Consider the following 19,785-nt stretch of genomic DNA (forward strand, 5'->3'; position numbering starts at 1 on the left):
GAGGTGGTTATGCAACCTCCTACTCAAAATTGCACTTTGTGCAATAAAAGTTGTCATGCAACTTGACAACTTTTCATCTACATGGACCAGACTTGCTCAAATCCTTCTAATTTTAAAAAAAAAATGTTTGAATATGTCATCGAGGACATGAAATTTCCATTCCACCTCTTCCTTTCCCAATCTAGGCCTCCAAATGCATAAAATATCACTTTTAGCAAGAATGATAACAATTGTATTTCATGTAGTAACTTTGGACTAAGTAAGCATTAGTGCATGGTCCTAAGGACCCAATTGGACCTCCTAATGGCTAAGAAATACTCTAGGACTCATGAGCCCCTTTATTATCTTAGTGGCTTGGCTAAGTCCACTATAAGAATTTGGTAGAGCTCGGATACAATGTAAGAATTTTTCCTAGGGAAAAATCACCCAAGATCAAGGAACTCAAGCACAAGCACAATAGAATACCAAAAGAGTATGATGAGAATATTGATATGTATTCAAATCAATGTCCAAGTATACTAGGAGTGCCCATAGATAAAGGACTTTGGAATGCTTCTAGAATGCCTTAGAATCAACATATTGATAAGTCCTACAACCAAACACATGCCAACATGAAGTGGATTATCTTGCATTAAGCACAGAAGTAAGTGCAATGATGAGAGGATAAGCCTACAAAGGTGTAGCACAAAAAATAATGTTGTTGACACCCTGTGCTAAAATAAGAGTACTATTGTGTTGTCAACATGACAACTTAGTTAACTATGCAAACTCCAGTGTTGTAGACACCATGTGCTAAATTAGAGTTTCTTACTCTAGTGTTGTCAATGTGACAACTCATAAGAGTATGTAAACTTCTAAGTGTCTCACCTAAGAAATAATAAAATAATGCATTGACCTAAGTAAACTTATGTAAAGTTTAAATAGTAAATAATTATTTACACCAACACCCCCTCCTTAATTACAACTTAGGGGTGCACTTAAGCTTACAAAAGCTAAAATGAAAATGTAGGATGGGTCCCGACTGCCAAGCCATATTAGGTACCCATGTAAATAATGAAATAAAATCTCTCATAAAGTGGAGAAAGAGGGAAAAAATCATGGAAAAAACCATCCCCCAAAAAGAGAGATGAAAAAAGGATGCATGGATGGATGGAGTAATCAAGACCCTCCCATTACAACATACATCAAGTATATACAATAGAGAAGTATGAGTAGGAAAAAACCCCATAAGAGGAAAAAGCCCCCCCCCCCCCCCCCCCATAAAAGAGTAGAAAAAGAGAGACAAAGTAGTCCCTCTTGCCACCCAATGAAGAGTGCTGATCAGCGATAGCTACTCCAAGAAAGAAGTTGGTCGATGAGTGCTGAATAACATTCCTCCCCTTTGGAAGAAACAATGGCAAATGTAAAAGTGACATGCTTCCCCTATGTGTAGAAAGAATCCCAATGATGAATGGTGTCTCTAAAACCTACTCAACTGTCCTTGTGTCAATGCTAATGGTTGCCCCTTCTAAGAATGCTAAAAAGAATAAGTGTAGATCTGGAAAGGATGATGTAGAACATGTCCCAAAGAACTAGCTATATCCTCAAATGATAAAGAGACCTCCTACAACTACTATAGATAAGGATCCATAGTCATATAAACCTGTGAAGACTATTCATGTAGAGAATGGACATGAGGGGGTCAGAATGAGCCCTCGCAACAACTAAAGAAGAATCTTCTTCATCAAAAAGATGTATATCATCAATGACATCTCCCAAATTTTCTATGTATGACTTCACAAACAAACCTAAAATATCTGCTATGTAGTCATCCCCTATTGCTGGAACTAGAAGACAAGGTGTACCCTATTGTGTTGGACCTATCACTATGGCAATGTATGCATTTGGAATGATCTAATGCTGTGACCTCTCTCTACATCTATCAATAGGATCCCACATATCTAAGTCTGTTGAATCACTATCATTGGTGTCACTATCAGTTTCCACTATGTATGAAGTGTGGAGAGGATTAGATGATAAGATGGGTGAACTTTATTCAAAGTGAACATTCCTCTCTACAAATATCTCATGAGTCTCAAGATCCATAAGTCTGTATGCCTTAACTCCATCTTCATATCTGATGAAAGTATAAGGCCTAGGTGGTGATGCCTTGCAATCTTGTGAAGATATGTTTTCCCATGCTGGACAACTAAAGACTTTGAAGTGTTTCATAACTAGTTTTCTACCACACCATGCCTCAAAAAGATTCTTACCATCTAAGGCATTATGCAGAGATTCATTAAGTATATGATTGGCATTGCTTATAATCATGCAATTTGCCATGGAATTAAGAATTCATATCCTTAGTGTTGTAACATCTGTCTTGTGTGGACTAAATGCTAGTGGATTCTAAAGATCAATACCCTCATGTTTGTAAAAGTCTTTAAGTCTTGTGTTCACATATCTACTTTCATTGTCCATCCAAAGAACTTTGATGGCTTTCCTTGATTCTTGTTCAACATGACTCTTGAATTCTTGAAGCTTATCAACCACTTCATTCTTGTCATGAATAAAATAGACCCATGTGTAGCATGAAAAGTCATCAATGAAAGTAAGGATGTAGGGACCCTAGCTAACTCATGTCATTGCAAAAGGATCTACTGGTACAATGTAAACCAATTGAAGAACAATTGGTGCTCCTGAAGACTTCCCTTTATCAAACTTCTCATCTGGATGCATATCCACTAAACATAATAAACATTCACTCTTAGAAAAGTTGATTGTAGGTAGACCTTTGACCATGTTTTTGAGCTAAGTTGATGAAGATAGTGGAAGGAAAGATGTCCATACTGCTCATGCCATAATTTACTTTGTGATTATGAATGTGTCAACAAGGCATGTGAAGGAGATTTAGGCACAAAGTGGGAGAAAGAATAAAGCCTTATGTCATGATTAACTTTACCCATTGCAACCAATGAATCATCCTTAAGATTTTGCACCATTAATAAATCAAGAAGGAACTCAACTTTTTTGCCACCTCCATAGTGAGTGATTTGGTAAATTGAAATGAGATTAGTGCTAAGGTTAGGAACATAGATAACATCTTTGAACTCTCTATTTTCTATTTCAACTTGTCCTTTCCCTTCAACTTCCACTTGAGTGTCATTCCCTACAAAGATGTGAGGTACCTTAGATTACTTCAATGAAGAAAAGTGTCCTTTTGAAGAACCCATATGATATGAGGCACCCGTGTCAACAATCCATTCCTCTAAAGAACTTGAAGTTACCATAAATGCTTGCCCTTTTCCCTGTGAAGTGGATGGATTTGAATCCTTGGAAGCATTTGGCAAATTAATTTTGTTCTTCCTAAGTAAGTTTTCCAACACATCTATTCTCTTAGTATTGCAATGATGCTCATCATGATTCAGGTTCTTGCAATATGCACAAAATAGTTTATCCTTCTTGTTTTTGTTTCCCTTCTTGTTGGAAAAAGAGTTGCCTTGTTGTGAGGAGGAACATTGTTGTTTCTTTGATTCTGATTTTTGCTTCCACTACTTTTTGTTTCTATTGGTAGAAATTTTTCTACCTTCATTTGACTGGTTCTCATTACTAGCCACCAATGTTGTAGACTTTGATGACTTAAGAATTACCATATCTATCAACTTGGATTGTTCCAACATCAACATTTTTGCAAATGCATAAAATGTAGGCTTAGAGAAGGCACTTCCCATGGTCAACCTATGAGTGTTGTAACTCAAAACAAAGGAAGCATACTCTGAAGGTAGCCTCTTTGGGATGTGATGAATCAACCTATCATCCTTCATAAGATTACCACAATCTGTAAATAACACTCTTAGCTCATTGGCTTTTTTGATATAATCTTGAATTGTGTCAAAGTTCTTAGGATCCAATGAAAGTAGATCATCCTCAATCTAGAATCCCTTTTCCTCATCCACCTTACCACAAGTAGGTTTGGCTTCCTTGAAACTAGAAATGTGGAAGAAGAGATCTCTATGAACACAACTCTTGATAATTCCTAAAGCTTGTTGGTCTTTAATTTTCCAATCAAAGAGTGTTGTAGCATTAGTGGGTTTGGGAATTGTACCATAAACATAAAGATTTAGACCTTTTTCCATTATTCTACTCCATACAATATCTTTCCATATAGTATAATTATGTGAAGTTAAAAGTGGAGTTTTAGGTGAACAAATGATGCAAAGAAATTAAATGAGCATAGGAGAGAAAGAGAGACATAAGAACATAAGATACACCCCCCTATTCACTCAATCAAAGAATCCCCCAAAAAATGATGCTTTTGGAACTATATATTTAGTGCGTTTACTTTAGGCCACTTGTCAAAATAAACAAAAGTGGGCTTCTGATTTTTCTATTTACAACCTCCTTTTGGAGTTCAAATCTAGTACTAAGTAATGTAGCTCAGATGTGCAACAATTTTGAAGTTTTATCAAAGTAATACAATGTAAAAAAGGACCTATTTCCAAAAGTGGTATTTCTATCCACACAAGCCTATGATTTGATTGCAGATCTATAAAGTAGATGAAAAATTAAGCACTTTCAAAAAAAATGGAACCTAAAAATGTGTCCAAATGAGCCCTAACTAAGCCTTTGAAGTTGCAAAAATTAGAATTTTTAATTTGCAAAAAATAAATAATAATAGAGATCTCAAACATCCTACACCAATGTGTAGATCACAAAATTCTACCCCAAAACAAAATAAGTTCTTAGTAAAAGGAGTCTGTATGAGGGAGATATCACTATTTGAAAATCGCCTTTGCAATTATTTTTCCTCAATCACTGCCGTCGCACCTCCAAAAATCAATTGACTCTAGGTTTCCCCTCAGATGTTTGGTTTTGATGAAGCAAAAGTTGATTTGGGGTTGTTTTGACCTTCTAAATATGATGCCAATATTTGATTTACACTAGCAAGCTCCAAACTTGTCCTACAAAAAATCTCTCCTACTGGCCTAAAAGGCCAATTTTTTTCACAGAATTTTAGAAATAAACTAAAAATCTAAAAAAAATTGTAGATCTAAAAGAAGCAAATGAAAAATGCAGATTTGAATATTAATTGTACAGATCTAAAGAGATCATACCAATTTAAAAAATTGGGCCTTCAGGTTCTGGTTTGCAAAAAAAAATTGCCTTAGATTTGACTATGGCCTAGGGCAGGCAAATTTATAGTCAAAATTCACCAAATTGATCCTCCAGATGCAATGGTGAGGTCCACTTTGGCTCTAGATGCTCCCAATGACTGCAATACTCTAGATCTAAATCATGGTCCTCCAAGAGGTGAAGCAAAAATTGTCTCCAATGGCTATGTGAAGAGAAGCTCCCTTGGCTCTGATACCATGTAAGAATTTGGTATAACTCTAATTCCATGCAAGAATTTTCCTTAGGGAAAAATCACCCAAGATCAAGGAACTCAAGCACAAGCACAATAGTAGACCAAATGAGTATGATCAGAATATCAATATGTATTCAATTCAATGTCCAAGTACACTAGGAGTGCCTGTATACAAAGGCCTCTAGAATGCTTCTAGAATGCCTAGGAATTAGCATACTGATAAGTCCTATGACCAAGCACATGTCCACTTGAAGTGGATTATCCTCCATTAAGCATAGAAGTAAGTGTGATGATGAGATGATAAGCCTACAAAGGTGTAGCATGAAAAATAATGCTGTAGACACCCTATGCTAAAATAAGAGTGCTAATAACTATGTTTTCAACATGACTACGTAGTTAATTATGCAAAATCTAGTGTTGTAGACACCATGTGTTGAATTAGATTTGCTTACTCCACTGTTGTCAACATAACAACTCAAAAGAGTACACAAACTTCTAAATGTCTCACCTAAGAAATAATAAAATAATGTACTGACCTAAGTAAACTTAAGTATGTAAATAGTGAATAATTATTTACACCAAAAACCACTACAAGCCAAAACTCAATTAGGAACCCTAGGTTTTTAGATAGCCTTACCTATGTGCTCCTATCCCAATAAGAATTAGAATGAAACTAAGAATGTTAATGAAGGTCTTCTATAGATCACAGAGAGAGGTGACAGTTAAAATCACAAGGTTACTTTTTCCATTGTATGGTAACTAAAGATGTTGCCATTAGTGCCAAAAAGGGACATTGTTGGAAACTACAATTGGAAGGATTGATATGTTGTCATTGATATCAAACCTTACTGGTAACAAATTTAATTAATAGTATAGAGTGTCATATCTTATGGTTTAAGAAGAGGATTTGAAAAGAGAGATAACTAGATGAACTAATGAAGTTGTTGAGTAAAGAGGAGTAAGTATATTGGAATTGCATTGGGCATTTGATCAGTTGGTATTTGAGTAGATAATGAGTTGTTTGATTATTATATTAAGTGGATAAAACAATTGAGTTAAAGTGTAGAAGGAATGATTGAAGCAATTCAAGAAGCTAAGAATAACAAAATCTTGATCGAGCACTAGTTTACAAGGTCAATAAATATTTTGGAGTAGAAGATTGAGGAACATAAGTAGAAGTTTAGAAGAAAAATATTATCCAAGTGATACTGACGACTGAGTGAGACAAAGGAAAAGTCATAGTTGAGAACAAGTGAGCCAAATAAAAATATACAAGTGATCAAGTGTAGAGAAGGACGAGTGAGCTAGTGTAAGTTAAGGAATTAAAATAATAGTAAAGACCAAGCTACTTAGTAATGACTAAGATAAAGACCATAACTTGATGACAGAGTTTCAAAAAATTGATAGTTTGTGAAAGAATCAAGATTTGAGGCTGACGTAGTTGAATTTTTTGATTGTTCAAAATGTGTGAAAGATGAAGATTGATGATTTGGAATATATAATGCATTGATTATGTAAATAAATTTATGGCAATGATTCAAGGATAAGTTTCTAGAAAGATGTAGAAGCACAAAACAATGGACATATTCCTTGAGTGTGATCAAACCCCAAGATCTAGGATGATGTTTGAGATGCGAAATATCAAAGATAAATATTTAAGGAAGCATATGAGATGTTTTATCTTGGTTTTTGGTAGGTTCAATTATTGATTGGTGAATTTGTAAAGGACAAGTAAAGAACAAAGTTACAAATGAAAAGTGTGAAGATTTGTGAAGCGAGTTTTCTTGAAGAGTTACAAAGTATATCAGAGATGGAGAATCTAATGAAGTCAAGTCAATGGATCAAGAATGAGCTGAATGGAGATATAAATAAGTAAAATGAGTTTTATTTTATCAGATTAACCTAGGTGTTACATTCTAACTATTGTGGTAGTAAAATCCTTTAATCAAGGTTGACCTAACAATAATTTTAAAACCATTTAATGAAGGTAACATTCTAATAGAATGATCTAAAGACCACTAACTAGGCCATCCCTAATAGGTGATTTAATCCTTTAACTAGGTCACACCTAATAGTGTGTTTTTTAACCTTTAATAGAGTTGTCTCTTAAACAAACTCACTTTAGAAGAGTGAAATAGTGGTATCATGTTACTTGGTGGTTTTTTCCAAATTTGGTTTCCAGGTTAAATAATAATGTCATCCATGTGTGAATGTTATTTTTATGTTTTATGCTATTTACTATTATATATTTCTATTAGTCAACATGTACTAAACATAGAGCTAAGGGGTGACTAAATAAGTTGATTTGCTAATAAGTTTCTATATAAGTCGAGTGGATGAATGAGCGTGAGTAAGTTGTTTGAATTTTTTAAAAGTTAATTTTTTTCATTTGGACTTGAGGATCCCTCTAATTTATTCTAATCATTTTAATGTTACCAACTATTGTGGTCCCTTGCATTTCCTTAATTATTACCTTCACCATAGTTTTTCCAAGTTTCATGATAGTGTTACATTATTTTGAAAGTTCCTAATCACTCGATATCTATGAGTTTTGCAAGTCAGTATGTATGATGTTTTAGGATGATTACAACCCCCAACTGGTACTTGTGAGTTTTTTAGTGTGAGTAACTAAAAAATTGATGGGTTCAACCATAGTGTAACTCTACCTAGGATACAATACTTTATTCTTTCTATATATAAGTTGTTACGATACATACATATTTCTAAAGGAGAGCAATGGTTCTTCATTAAATGCACATCGTGTTAAAATAAATATATCACTTGAGTGACAGATTAGAAAGCATCATTCTTTAACATCTTCAATACATTACTTGTGTAAGCTTTATATAAAATATGTAGTCAATAATTTAGGGCCAACTATTGGTGATGAAGGATACTGAGATAGAGTACATGGATCTTTATGATTTCCTAGGGCATTATGAAGGAAAGAACTAAAGCCCTTAGGAGTAGTAGCTTCTACAAAGAAGATTAATACATGTAAGATTATTTTCCTCCACCATGAATTTTCCTAACTTAGAAGTGGTAGATGCAAAAGTTTATAATCCTTGAGAGTAGGAAATTTGAATAGATAAAAAAAGGGTGATAGAAAAAATTAATTATTAATGTATTTCTCAAAATTTAGGCATTCTTAGTGATTGAGTGATGGGGAGACTTTCTATGGAGGATAGTCATGATTATTTCAAGGTGCACTTGGAATTTTGTCTTAATAGCATGGTAAAGACCTTGCTCAAATATAAAATGGAAGGCAAGTCCTAATAGCCTACAAAATCAAAGAAGTCTCATTTCAAGGAACCCATTGGAAATATAATTACTCTATTGCATAGGGTGGCAGGAAAATATAGTTTTGAGGGTTTTAAGTTTTAGATGTATAAGTTCATTTTAGTGATTTGTGGTAAGAAAGATTTCATATACTGGGCGAGTCTCATGAGATATCACCTCAATAAGAAATAAAGGGTGTTTTTAGGTAGTATGGTGTTCAATTGCACCTCTCTATTATTATATTTTATTGATTAACCACAAATTTTTTCGGGAAGCTATACCTTCTTAGCAACAACATTATATGTTCAAGATCTTGTTTATAAGATGTTTCCTCAACTCATTATTAAGAAGGGTAGTCAAGACTATGTTTAGGTGAATGATGTTTCCTTATGATATTAGTCAGAGAGTTAGAGGGGTAACCTAAAATGTGATTGTCTCAATAAGATGTTGGATTTGTGTTAGAGTATGAGAGTGTTTTTACCTAATTCAAATAATTTACTTATTTGAGTATAGAGACTTTAAAAAAAGGACCCCATTGACTTCCCAAATACTCTTTAGGTCTTCTTTTATTTTGAGAAGTGTCATAGACAAATGACTGCAGTTAATACCAAATAATCTAGTATGGGGAAGAAAGAATTCACTTTCCCTATTTCTACATTTTTTATTCATATAAAACTCTAATTTAGGACAAAGGGATTGAAAATATTACATAGGGTCTTTAATTACAAACTCTACTTGAAAGAGTCCAATTTTATAGTAAGGGATTCACAAGACAAAATCTATATGGAACTCAAACTTATGTTTGTAAACCTACCTTGGAATATTTCTAGGAGGATTGTGGATGATGAAAAGATGTTAAAAATTAATTTCATAAGGCTCACCCTACAATAAATTTAGTCATTTGGTGTCAATTTGAATGTTCCTACTGGGGTGCAAGAAGATAACATTCTCATTGATCCATAATTTCAATCATTGAAAGATAATAAACCTCCTAGAGCGGACTTGAATAAAGAAGGGATCTTTGATCTATAAGTTCAAACAATCCCTAAGTTAAAGAAAATGGCCAATTGGCTCTAACGAAAGTGGAAAAGATGGGTTATCCTCTGGTGGAGACAAGTCTACTAGTTCCTTAAACCAAAGTGAGACTTCTTCTACTCCTACTATGAAAAGTATGAATGTAGTTGTTAGTCCTATGAAAAATAATACAGAAAGTGGTGGAGGTGAGGAAAAAATTTATAGAAAAAAAGTTAAATTGAAGAGCACATGTAAATTGGATGAAAATGCATTTCTACTAAGAAGAAAGGAGGTCGAGGAGGAACTTGATATGATTTACCAAAAAATTATGCAGGATAGTACCATAACTTCAAGAATGGAAATGTCATTTTTTCCTACTTCTACTCCTCTAACTCTTCCACCTTTACCTACTATGACATTTGGGTAGGTGATAGTGATAAGGTAAGATACAATAAGTTTTTTCTTAGTAGATGGAACAAACACATAATCATGGTAGAGAACATCTAACCACTCTCAAAGACCTATTTATTGGAACCACTAATAAAAAATAGGATTTAATTTAAAAATTATGGTGAATGAGAGAGGATCAAACTAGCCTATATGTTGTGGTGAAATAAAATATAATAGTGTTAAAAACTACAACATTGCTAACCAAAATGATTATAGACATGCCCAAAGAAATTCAAGCTTCCTAGTTTTATTCCACTAACTATAAAATATCTTTGTACAAAGAGTATACCAGATATCATAATCCTATCCACAAGTAGTACCTTCATAGTTTGAACAACATTAAGAGTGATTTTAGTTATTTGTATGTGGACTTAACTAATGAATATGGAGATAATTTTAATGAGCTATAGGAAGTTAGGAAACAATATGAATGGCTATTGTCTAAAGGGGCAAGAGACTCCCAAGATCATAGAAAAAAGATGTTCAATTGATTGATAAATTTACACATGATCCTAAAGGAACTCAAGGTTGAAGATATGAGAATTCTTGAGGAAATTAGGGATGGAGAGAAAGAGATGGCTAGATGGAGAATAAAACTATAGGTCATCACTATCCTAGATCATGAAAAAATCATGACATTTTTTATTAGGTACAATGAATATCACCACAAAATGAGGGAAGTAGAAGCAACAAAGGGAGATAAAGAGGTCATGGTGACACATATCAAAGGCTTAGGAGTGGTAGAAGTTTGAAACTCTTTATATTTTTTATTTTCAAGGATCCTTATTTTTTAGTTTAAAAAAAGACATGGTAAGGTAATGGTCCCCAAGGACCCTTACTTTTTATGGTTTAAGTAGTAGAACATTTTATTTTCCAAAATCTTTTTGGGTAATTTTTTATTGAATCTTAAGAGAAAAATAGTACTTTTAATTTTTAATTTTTTTTTACTTTCTTAAAACTTTAATTCAAGTTATCATTCTAGAATTCTATAAATTTGATCTTTGGATCAACATGTGTGAATTATTTTCAATATAAAAGGATATCAATAGATGAACGTGTTAAAGTATTTTTGGATCTTTATGGAATGTGGGAATCCTATTTTTGAATGAGTTCCTAAAATGTATCTAAAGTTATTGAAACCTGTTTTTAATATTTCTTCATGTGGATTTTATGTCTTTTTAAGCTTTCTACTTAAAAGCCCACCTTTATTACTTTTTAGTTAAAAGAAGCTTCAAATTAGTGTTTAGTTATAAATAATATGAAGGTATCTTCCATCTTTGAAAATAAGAATATAATTGGTCAATAGTAGATACTATATGATAAATTCAACTATGGTTGTATTTATCACCTTTTGTGTGTGCCAAAAGATAGAGTTAGGTGATAAATCCATTAAAACCAACACAAACAAAACTACAATAGATGTAAGATCAATATGAGAAGCTAAAAAACCATATAAAACAATTAAGAAAGGTGGTAATCCTATTAATAGCATCCTATTTAGTCTAGATAATGGATGCACTAAAAAAAGATCTACAAAATCATATCCATATCACATTTATGGAGTAAACAAGCTACTAACACAAATTAGTTTTTTGAACCACCTTTTATAGTAGGATTTTTTTTAGTAGGATAGTACCTTTTCCCACCTTAGCAAAACCTATAAAAATATCTTTCTAATTGAGATAATTTATAGTTTTTAAGAACAAGACATTTTTGAAATTGAGGATTATTTGATAGGCAAATTTGTATAACATAGGAATAGTAGATGATTTTTTATCATCAACTATCACAAGAGGGTTTCACAGACTTAGTTTGATGAGTAACTTCAAGAAAGAGATACATTTTGTCAGTAAACCATTACAATAGAATAATACATGTATAATCTATTATAAAATTTAATATAAGAAACATTAGAAAATACAATTTAGAATAAGAAAGATTAGAACACTAGACAAAGAGAAACAAAAGATCAAGGCTAATAAAAATAGATATACATGATGCATAAAAATATCCACTTGAATTATAAAAATCCAATATAAGACATATCAATATATATTAAAATTTATTAGTGGTTATGTATGATATATTATTTATTGATTTAATCTCTTGGTGATCTACTCTCCTCTTTTGAACAATCAAGTTTAAACCACCAATAATTGTAAAATAATACAACAACTCTTACTTGCTAGAAAATAATACTCCCAAAATAATTGTTCCCCATGAGAATGAAAATAATAAAAATAATAAAACAAGCCACAAAACCTAACAACACAATAAAAACACAACCAAAATTCTTTGTTCTTTGGATCCATGTTATAACATAATTCCTTTCCAACCTATGATATTATGTACTACGATATAATTTCTTTTATAAGTTATTGTACTATGTTGTCTAAATCCACACAATATCCTAATCTCCAATTCCTCTCCTATCATCAAACTTTTAGGGTATAAATACAATGTGTAGGGTTCATACTTGGTATATAGAAATCTAGTCCATGAACCCCCACTTTTATTTACAACAATGTTTATTGGAGGAATTGGAAGAAGTGCACGTTTAAGGTCTATTTCCACTAGCTGATAGTAATTTAGAATCAATGAAGAATCTCTCATTCAATGCAAATGCAATATAAGACATATTAATATATTGGAATTTATTAAGAGTTATTTATGATGTATTACTAATCCATTTATTATCTTGATGCACTAGAGCTCTTTGTTTGAACAATCAAGTTTTGACTGTCAACAACTGCAAACTAATACAACAACACTATTACTCACTAGGGAATTATACCATAGCTAACCATTCACCAAAAAAACTAAGAAGATAAATAATTAAAAAAATTCATAAGACATGACAAAAATGACAAAAAATGAAAACTAAAGTATAATTCTAGGCCCCATGCTAGGTGGGAAGTAGTAGTTTCTTAATCTAGTTCTTTCTTTTTTGGATCCTTGTTTAGGAAACATAATCCCCTTCCAACCTATGATCTAATGTATTGAATTCTAATTTCTATTATAGGTTATTCTGGTATCTTTTCTAATTCCACAAAATATCTTAACATATAATTCCTCCTCCTATTAGTTAATCTAGGATATAAATACAAAATGCAAGGAATTCTTGGTACATAGAAATCTAGTCTATGAATCCCCACTTTTCTTGCTAACAATGTTTATTTTGTATAGTTAGATGATCAAGGTCCATTTCCACTAGTTTATAGCAGTTTAGCATCAATGGAGGATTGATGTAATTCTAATGAACATTAAGTTAGTAGGATCCAATATTTTAGAATTTGTATAATACAAATGAAACAAAATTTTAATCATCACAAAATATAAGTATTATTTGTGTGTAGATTTATGGTCTAGTAACAATTACATATTTTTAAATTTTTTCTTAAATGATTATAAACATTACATTGCAAGTTATAGGAAATTTATTTCTTCATAGCTTATTTTTAAAGAATTTGTGGTACTATATAATGGATGGTGTTATAAAGTCATATTATATATTCTCTTTTTGTTATAACACAATGCTAGTTTAGGACTAGGGTAAGTAGATTATATTTAGAACACAATTTTATTATATCTTTTTGTGGGTTTTGTCACACACTAAAAAATTGTCATTCTTTTGATTCATGCATGGATAAAATACTTTAACAAAAAGAACCATAAAAATAATTATAATTAACTAAAATAATTATTAACTAGAATATATAGTTGTACTAACCAATTTTTTATGTATAACTACTCTAAGTGAAGCTATGATAATAGTTTAGACTAGTTAACCAATTTGTTCAAAAAGAATTTGTTTCTTTTATGACTATAGCACATACTTTATATTAGTAGAGTTCGTAAGAATATACATGTTAACAAGATTTAGATAACATCTCATAAATGTAAGTAGTTTTCAAAAAACTTGTATACATACTTTTTAGTATGAAATTATATAACTAAATTTAAAATAACTTTTAACAAATATTTAAAATACTTAGAAGTCAATATTGGTACTTCGAAATTCATAGATTCTTACTTCTTAAGGAGAGAGTACAAACAAAAGTATAGAGAAAGAATATGAAAAGGCGATGGTAAAATATTTCACTTCTAGAGGAAGGCATGTCAAATTATTATTAAGATTTATGAATATATTTACAATCCAAACAGTTGAATACAACACTAAAAATATTTAAAATTTGTCAAAATAATAAATTTTTTATAATATTATATTTCATAAAGCTATAAAATTTAGAGGGAATCATACCCCAATAACAACCATTCCCATGAATAATGAAAAGATAAAAAGATAAAATTGAACCATAAAACATGATAATGCACAAAATAGATCTAGCACCCATGTGTAGGGTAGAAGGGGTAACCTAGCATAACACTTTACCCCTATCAAATGAATATAATAGCCTAACCTCTAATTCCTCTACTAATTTTGAGTTGATGGGTATAAATGTACAATACATAGCAAAAACTTCATATATATAACTATAGTCTACAATCCTTTAATTTTTTCACTATGTTTATTTTGAAGAGTCAATTGGTAGTCTATTTTCACTAGTTTATAGTAATGTTGGATCAACGAATCATTGTTATTATTCTAGTGAACATTAAATTAGTAGGAACCAATATTTTTGTTTAATACAAAGGAAACACATTTTTAATAATCATTGAAACTTAGTGTTATCTATGTGCAGATTTATGGTCTTGCAATAATTTAGACATTTTATAAATTATTTGTCTTAAATAACTGTACTTGTGATGTTGTAAGTTGTTATCTAAATTTTATTTTTGTAACTTATTTTAAAATAATCTATGGGTCTCAAAAATGGATGTTGTGATGAAGTCATAATCTATGTTTTTTAAACTTTAAAATAGCGTTAGTTTAGGACTAGGGTATGTAAATTATATTTATTGTTATAAAAAATTTATTGTTTATCTTTTTTTGGTGTTATGTTACATATTAGATTTTCATGGTACAATTTTTTTAATTAATGAATGAATAATATATTATAAGTATTTGAACCATATATAAGTATTATTAATTAAATTAATCTTTAATGAAAAAATGATTATCAATAAATTACTTACCTGTTAATTTATAGTTCTTCTTAGTAAGAATAAAATAATACTTTAGATTATTTAATAAAATATTTTGAAGAATTTTCTTTCTTTTCAGAGGGTCAACACATACTTAATATTAGTATAGTATATAAGAATGTCTACCAATAAAATGTAGTTAAAATTTCATAAATATGACAAATTCTATTTTAAAAAAGTTGTGTACATACATTTTAATAAGATATTACATGGAATGAATCCATAATTAAATTGAAATTCTAAATTTAAATATTCCAAATGCTTAGAAGTCAACTTATGGGAGATTCTTAATTTTGAATAAGAAACTAAAAACAAAATTATAGAGAAAGAATAAGAAAAGCTAATAGTAAAATCTTTCACTTACAATAAAAGGAACATGAAATTATTATTAACAATTTGTGAATAGGATTACAATCCATAAAGTTAAACACACCACTAAAAACATTTAAAATTCACCAAAATAATAAATGAACGCTAGAATATTATATCATTTAATTTTATAACTTGCTAGTCAATTGTACCTTTCACATTAACCATTCCAAATGAACATTCAATGGAGATAGAGATAAAATGACAACACAACAATAACTTTGACCCTCATGTAGGATGTGAAATAGTCATTTCCCAACATAGTTCTTTTTTCTTCAGATTCCTATCAACATAATATAATTCCCTACCAACTTGTGATATTATGGATTGGAATTTACTTTCAATTATAAGTTATTCTAATACCTTATTTGATTCTACATAATAGTGTAATCTCTAATTCCTCTCCTACTATTAAGTTTTTGGTAGAAATTCAATACATAGGGAATATTTGGTACATATAATTCTAATCTACGATCCTCCATTTTCGTTACTTATAATATTTATTTTGAATATTAAACAATACACACATTTGAGAGCCACTTTCACTAGATTATGGTGATCCATGATTAATGAAAGATTGTTGAAATTCCAGTGAACATGAACTAGTATTAGCCAATATTAAATATCTTGCCTTATACAAATCTTGCCTAGTACAAAGGAAACACATTTTTTAATTATCATTAAATCTTAGTGATATTTGCATGTAAATTTATTGTCTAGTAACTCTTAAGATATTTTAAAAGCTATTTTTCTAACTTATTATACCTCTTGTAAGTTGTGTGAAGTTTGGTTTATCATAACTTACTTTTTAAGGAATTTGTGTCACCCATTAATGGATTTTGTAACAAAGTCATAATTTTATTTCCTATTTCTTTTAATTACCTAACTAATTTTTTTTGAAAATTTATTTCTTTTAAATGTGCCAACATATGCTTTATATTATTCATAGGGTGTGTAAGATCACTTATCAACAAGATGTAGATAACATCTCATAAATATAAAAATTCCATTTCTAAGAATTTATTTACATATATTTCAATAAGATATTATATAGAATCAACATATAAATACATTTAAATTTAAAATTTAAAATTAAATAATTCCAAAATACTTAAAAATTGAATTTAGGGAGATTCATAATTCTTAATAAGAGACTATAGTGAATACTATAGAAAAAGGATATAAAAGGGTCATGGTAAAATCTTTCACTTTCAATTGAATACACATGAAATTACTATCAAGAATTATGAATAGGTTGGACAAATAATGCTGCATCATTGAATTGCAAGGAAAGGAAAGGAAGGTAAGGAAAGTAAGGTAAGGTAAGAAAGGAGGAGAGATTCTCACTCTCCATTTGAGAAATGGTTGTGTTCATGCAAGGAAGGAGAGCTTGCCAAACATGAAATTATTATTAATATTTATGCATAAGTGTACAATCCATTAAGTTCAATACACCACTATAAGTATTTAGGACTCATCCAAATGGTAATGAATGCTAGATATTATATCATATAAAGACATAAAAATAATAAAATGGAATCCAATGAATGTCATTAATCTATGTGAAAAATATCTAATGAAATACAATGAATACCCTCAACCTCTACGGGAAATACATAATTTAAAATTCAATGAATGTCATCAATCTTCTCAAACAAACAAGAAGTGAGGTAAAATGAAAAATCTCATCATCATGCAAATATCAAAGCATGCATATAAATAACACATATGCTATGTGCTAGTCACATCTATTCATGGTTGAGCCAACCTCATCTTAAGTAGAAGGTGGAGGCGGGGTGGAAAAGGGGAAGGGTGGAAATTTAAAGGGAGATAGTGGAGGTTGACTGAAAGAAGGTAGAGGGGGGAAACTAATTTTTGGTACGGGTGGAGGATTAGGAATATTTAGAGGAGGAACACTCAGTTTTGGTAGAGGTGTATTAGGAAGAGGGGGGACACTTAATTTGGGAAGAGGGGATACACTAGGTAGGGGAGGAACACTCAATTTTGGAATAGCGGGTGCACTTGGTAATGGAGGAACACTCAAATTTGGTAGAGGTGTATTAGGAAGAGGGGGTGCACTTAATTTGAGGAGAGGGGATACACTAGGAAGAGGAGGAGCACTCAACTTCGGTAAAGAAGGTACACTTGGCAAAGGAGGAACACTCAACTTAGGGAAAGAAGGTGCATTTGGGATAGGAGGAAAGCTTAATTTAGGAAGTGGAGGGGCAACAACATTTGGAATAGAAGGGAGTGGAGGAACACTCAATTTGGGTAGAGGGGGGATGCTAGGAAGGGGAGGAAGAGAAACCTTTGGTGGTAGGGGAATGCTAGGGAGAGGAGGTAGAGGGGATGAAACTTGCAAGACTTTGCGACGAGGGATTGCTGTAATGATGACTTGTTTGGGTTGACGATATGACAGTGGAGTAGAAGCATAGGTCTGAATTCCAATAGAATCTGAGGATAGTAGGATGAGTTGGGTTGATTCAGCGATTGAGGGGATGTTGCATGACTCGTGGGTACTTCTGAGAAGTCTAACAAAGCATGATCTCCCAGGGTTAAGATTGTGAATAATGGGAAGCTCCACCCTGAACTCTCCATCTTCATTAGTTTCTCCTTCAACTGAAAACATTTCATTGGCGCTCGTCCATTTCCTGTTTCTGATGATGCTGCACTCCACGGCTACGAAAGCACCTGCACGCAATTCCACTTTATCAATATCCTACCATCATCATAATAATACACGATAAATCCAACACAAAAATTAGAAAACTAATAAAACTTTGATTATTTTAGTAATTGAACTAGAGTTCATCACCTGGTAAGAAGTAGGCGTTTTCTGATAGTTGGGTGTCACAGAATACGCTTCCCTTCACCAAAACACTGTTAGGCTTCTGAATGACTTTTTCATAGCTTGCACCGGCAAAATTGGAAATAAAGAGAATACCAACCCCCAGCAGAAGCATTGGTCCAACGTAAAAGGCTTTTGATGCCATGTTTATTGTTTAGAGCTTATGCTAGGTCTTAAACCCTTTCTCCCTTTTATAGTACATTAGTTGAAAGTTTCTGCGATATAGCAGGTGGTTTTGTTGTTAGGGTTAGATGAAATGAATGAGAATAACGAGTCGCCTACTTTGGGTTGACGATTGTTATGCTAACTCATTTTGCCATGCGTATACAGTTGAACAAACGCCTTCTCAGGTTACGCGTCTTTTAACTTTTTCTTATCGATGTCCGCCTTTCTTTCTTTCTTTGGGTCGGTTGAATATCTCCTCCTACTCTCCTCTACCCTGTCATCTTTGCCAAACTTAATAATTTCCGCTCAACTAACTATGTTGACCAGCCATTTAAACTCCAGAAGGGTAGTTACGATTTATTTATTTTCTATGAAAATCGGTCTGAAATTTATTTTTACTTTGTTGGAGCTTTGAAGTCAACCCACAGTTAACAGTTAATAGTTACTACTAAGAGAGGCTTTCAGAAAATAAGTCCATAAGTTCACATGTGGGCGAATTTCAGAACAGGAAACTGAGAGGCTTTTAGAAAGCCAAATGGAACCTAGGATAATTCCTATGCACCAAAATACATTTTATATGCCGGTGGCTCTTGTAGAGGCAGAGGTATAAATAAACTGTACCCCTACTCCATCTCGTCACCCCAGCCAGCGGGTAACATACTCGTCATAGGTGATCACCATCACAACCAGCCAGCTACCCAGTGAGCCCTAGGTGCCATCCGTGCTGGTGCCCTTTCTAGTATATTGAGCTTGTTTAAATTGTTTTAACATTTCAAATCGCAACACATTATCAGGAATGAAGAATAAGAAAGTGAATTGAAATAAGTTCTTATAAGGAAGAGAATAATCACTGACTGTGACTACAAATGTGAAGCAAATTAAACAAACACAATTTAATTTTAAAAAATTGTTTTCTACAATTTAATGGGAGTATAAGGATAAGGATACTACTGCTCAATAGACATCGGATACATGTAATTGCATTTTTTTAGATTAAGTTAGAAATATACAATATGTAACAATGTAAGATTTACAATTATTTACTAACAATGTAAGATCTCCATCATATAAAGCTAAACCAAATTCAATGCCTCATTATTAAACTCCGTTTCCTACAATTTAATACATGGGAGTATAAGAATAAGGATACTACTGCTCAATAGACATCGGATACATGTAATTGCATTTTTTAAGATTAATTTAGAAATAT

At 31.8% G+C, this 19,785-nt stretch overlaps 1 protein-coding gene across 1 annotated transcript; it reads right to left on the reverse strand.

Moving 5' to 3' along the window:
* Nucleotides 1-17,088: 17,088 nt before the first annotated feature.
* LOC149545232 (uncharacterized) lies at nucleotides 17,089-18,575 on the reverse strand. Its single transcript, XM_089790596.1, has 2 exons — nucleotides 18,378-18,575; nucleotides 17,089-18,253 (listed from the first exon to the last, which is right to left on the reverse strand). The coding sequence occupies exons 1-2, from the start codon at nucleotides 18,553-18,555 to the stop codon at nucleotides 17,337-17,339; spliced, it is 1,095 nt and encodes a 364-aa protein (XP_089646722.1). The 5' UTR covers nucleotides 18,556-18,575; the 3' UTR covers nucleotides 17,089-17,336.
* Between the last annotated feature and the right edge of the window lie 1,210 nt (nucleotides 18,576-19,785).

Source organism: Cupressus sempervirens, chromosome 7 (genome assembly GCF_028749045.1).
Source record: "Cupressus sempervirens isolate cs-2001-9-10 chromosome 7, ASM2874904v1, whole genome shotgun sequence".
In the NCBI taxonomy this organism is placed as follows: domain Eukaryota; kingdom Viridiplantae; phylum Streptophyta; class Pinopsida; order Cupressales; family Cupressaceae; genus Cupressus; species Cupressus sempervirens.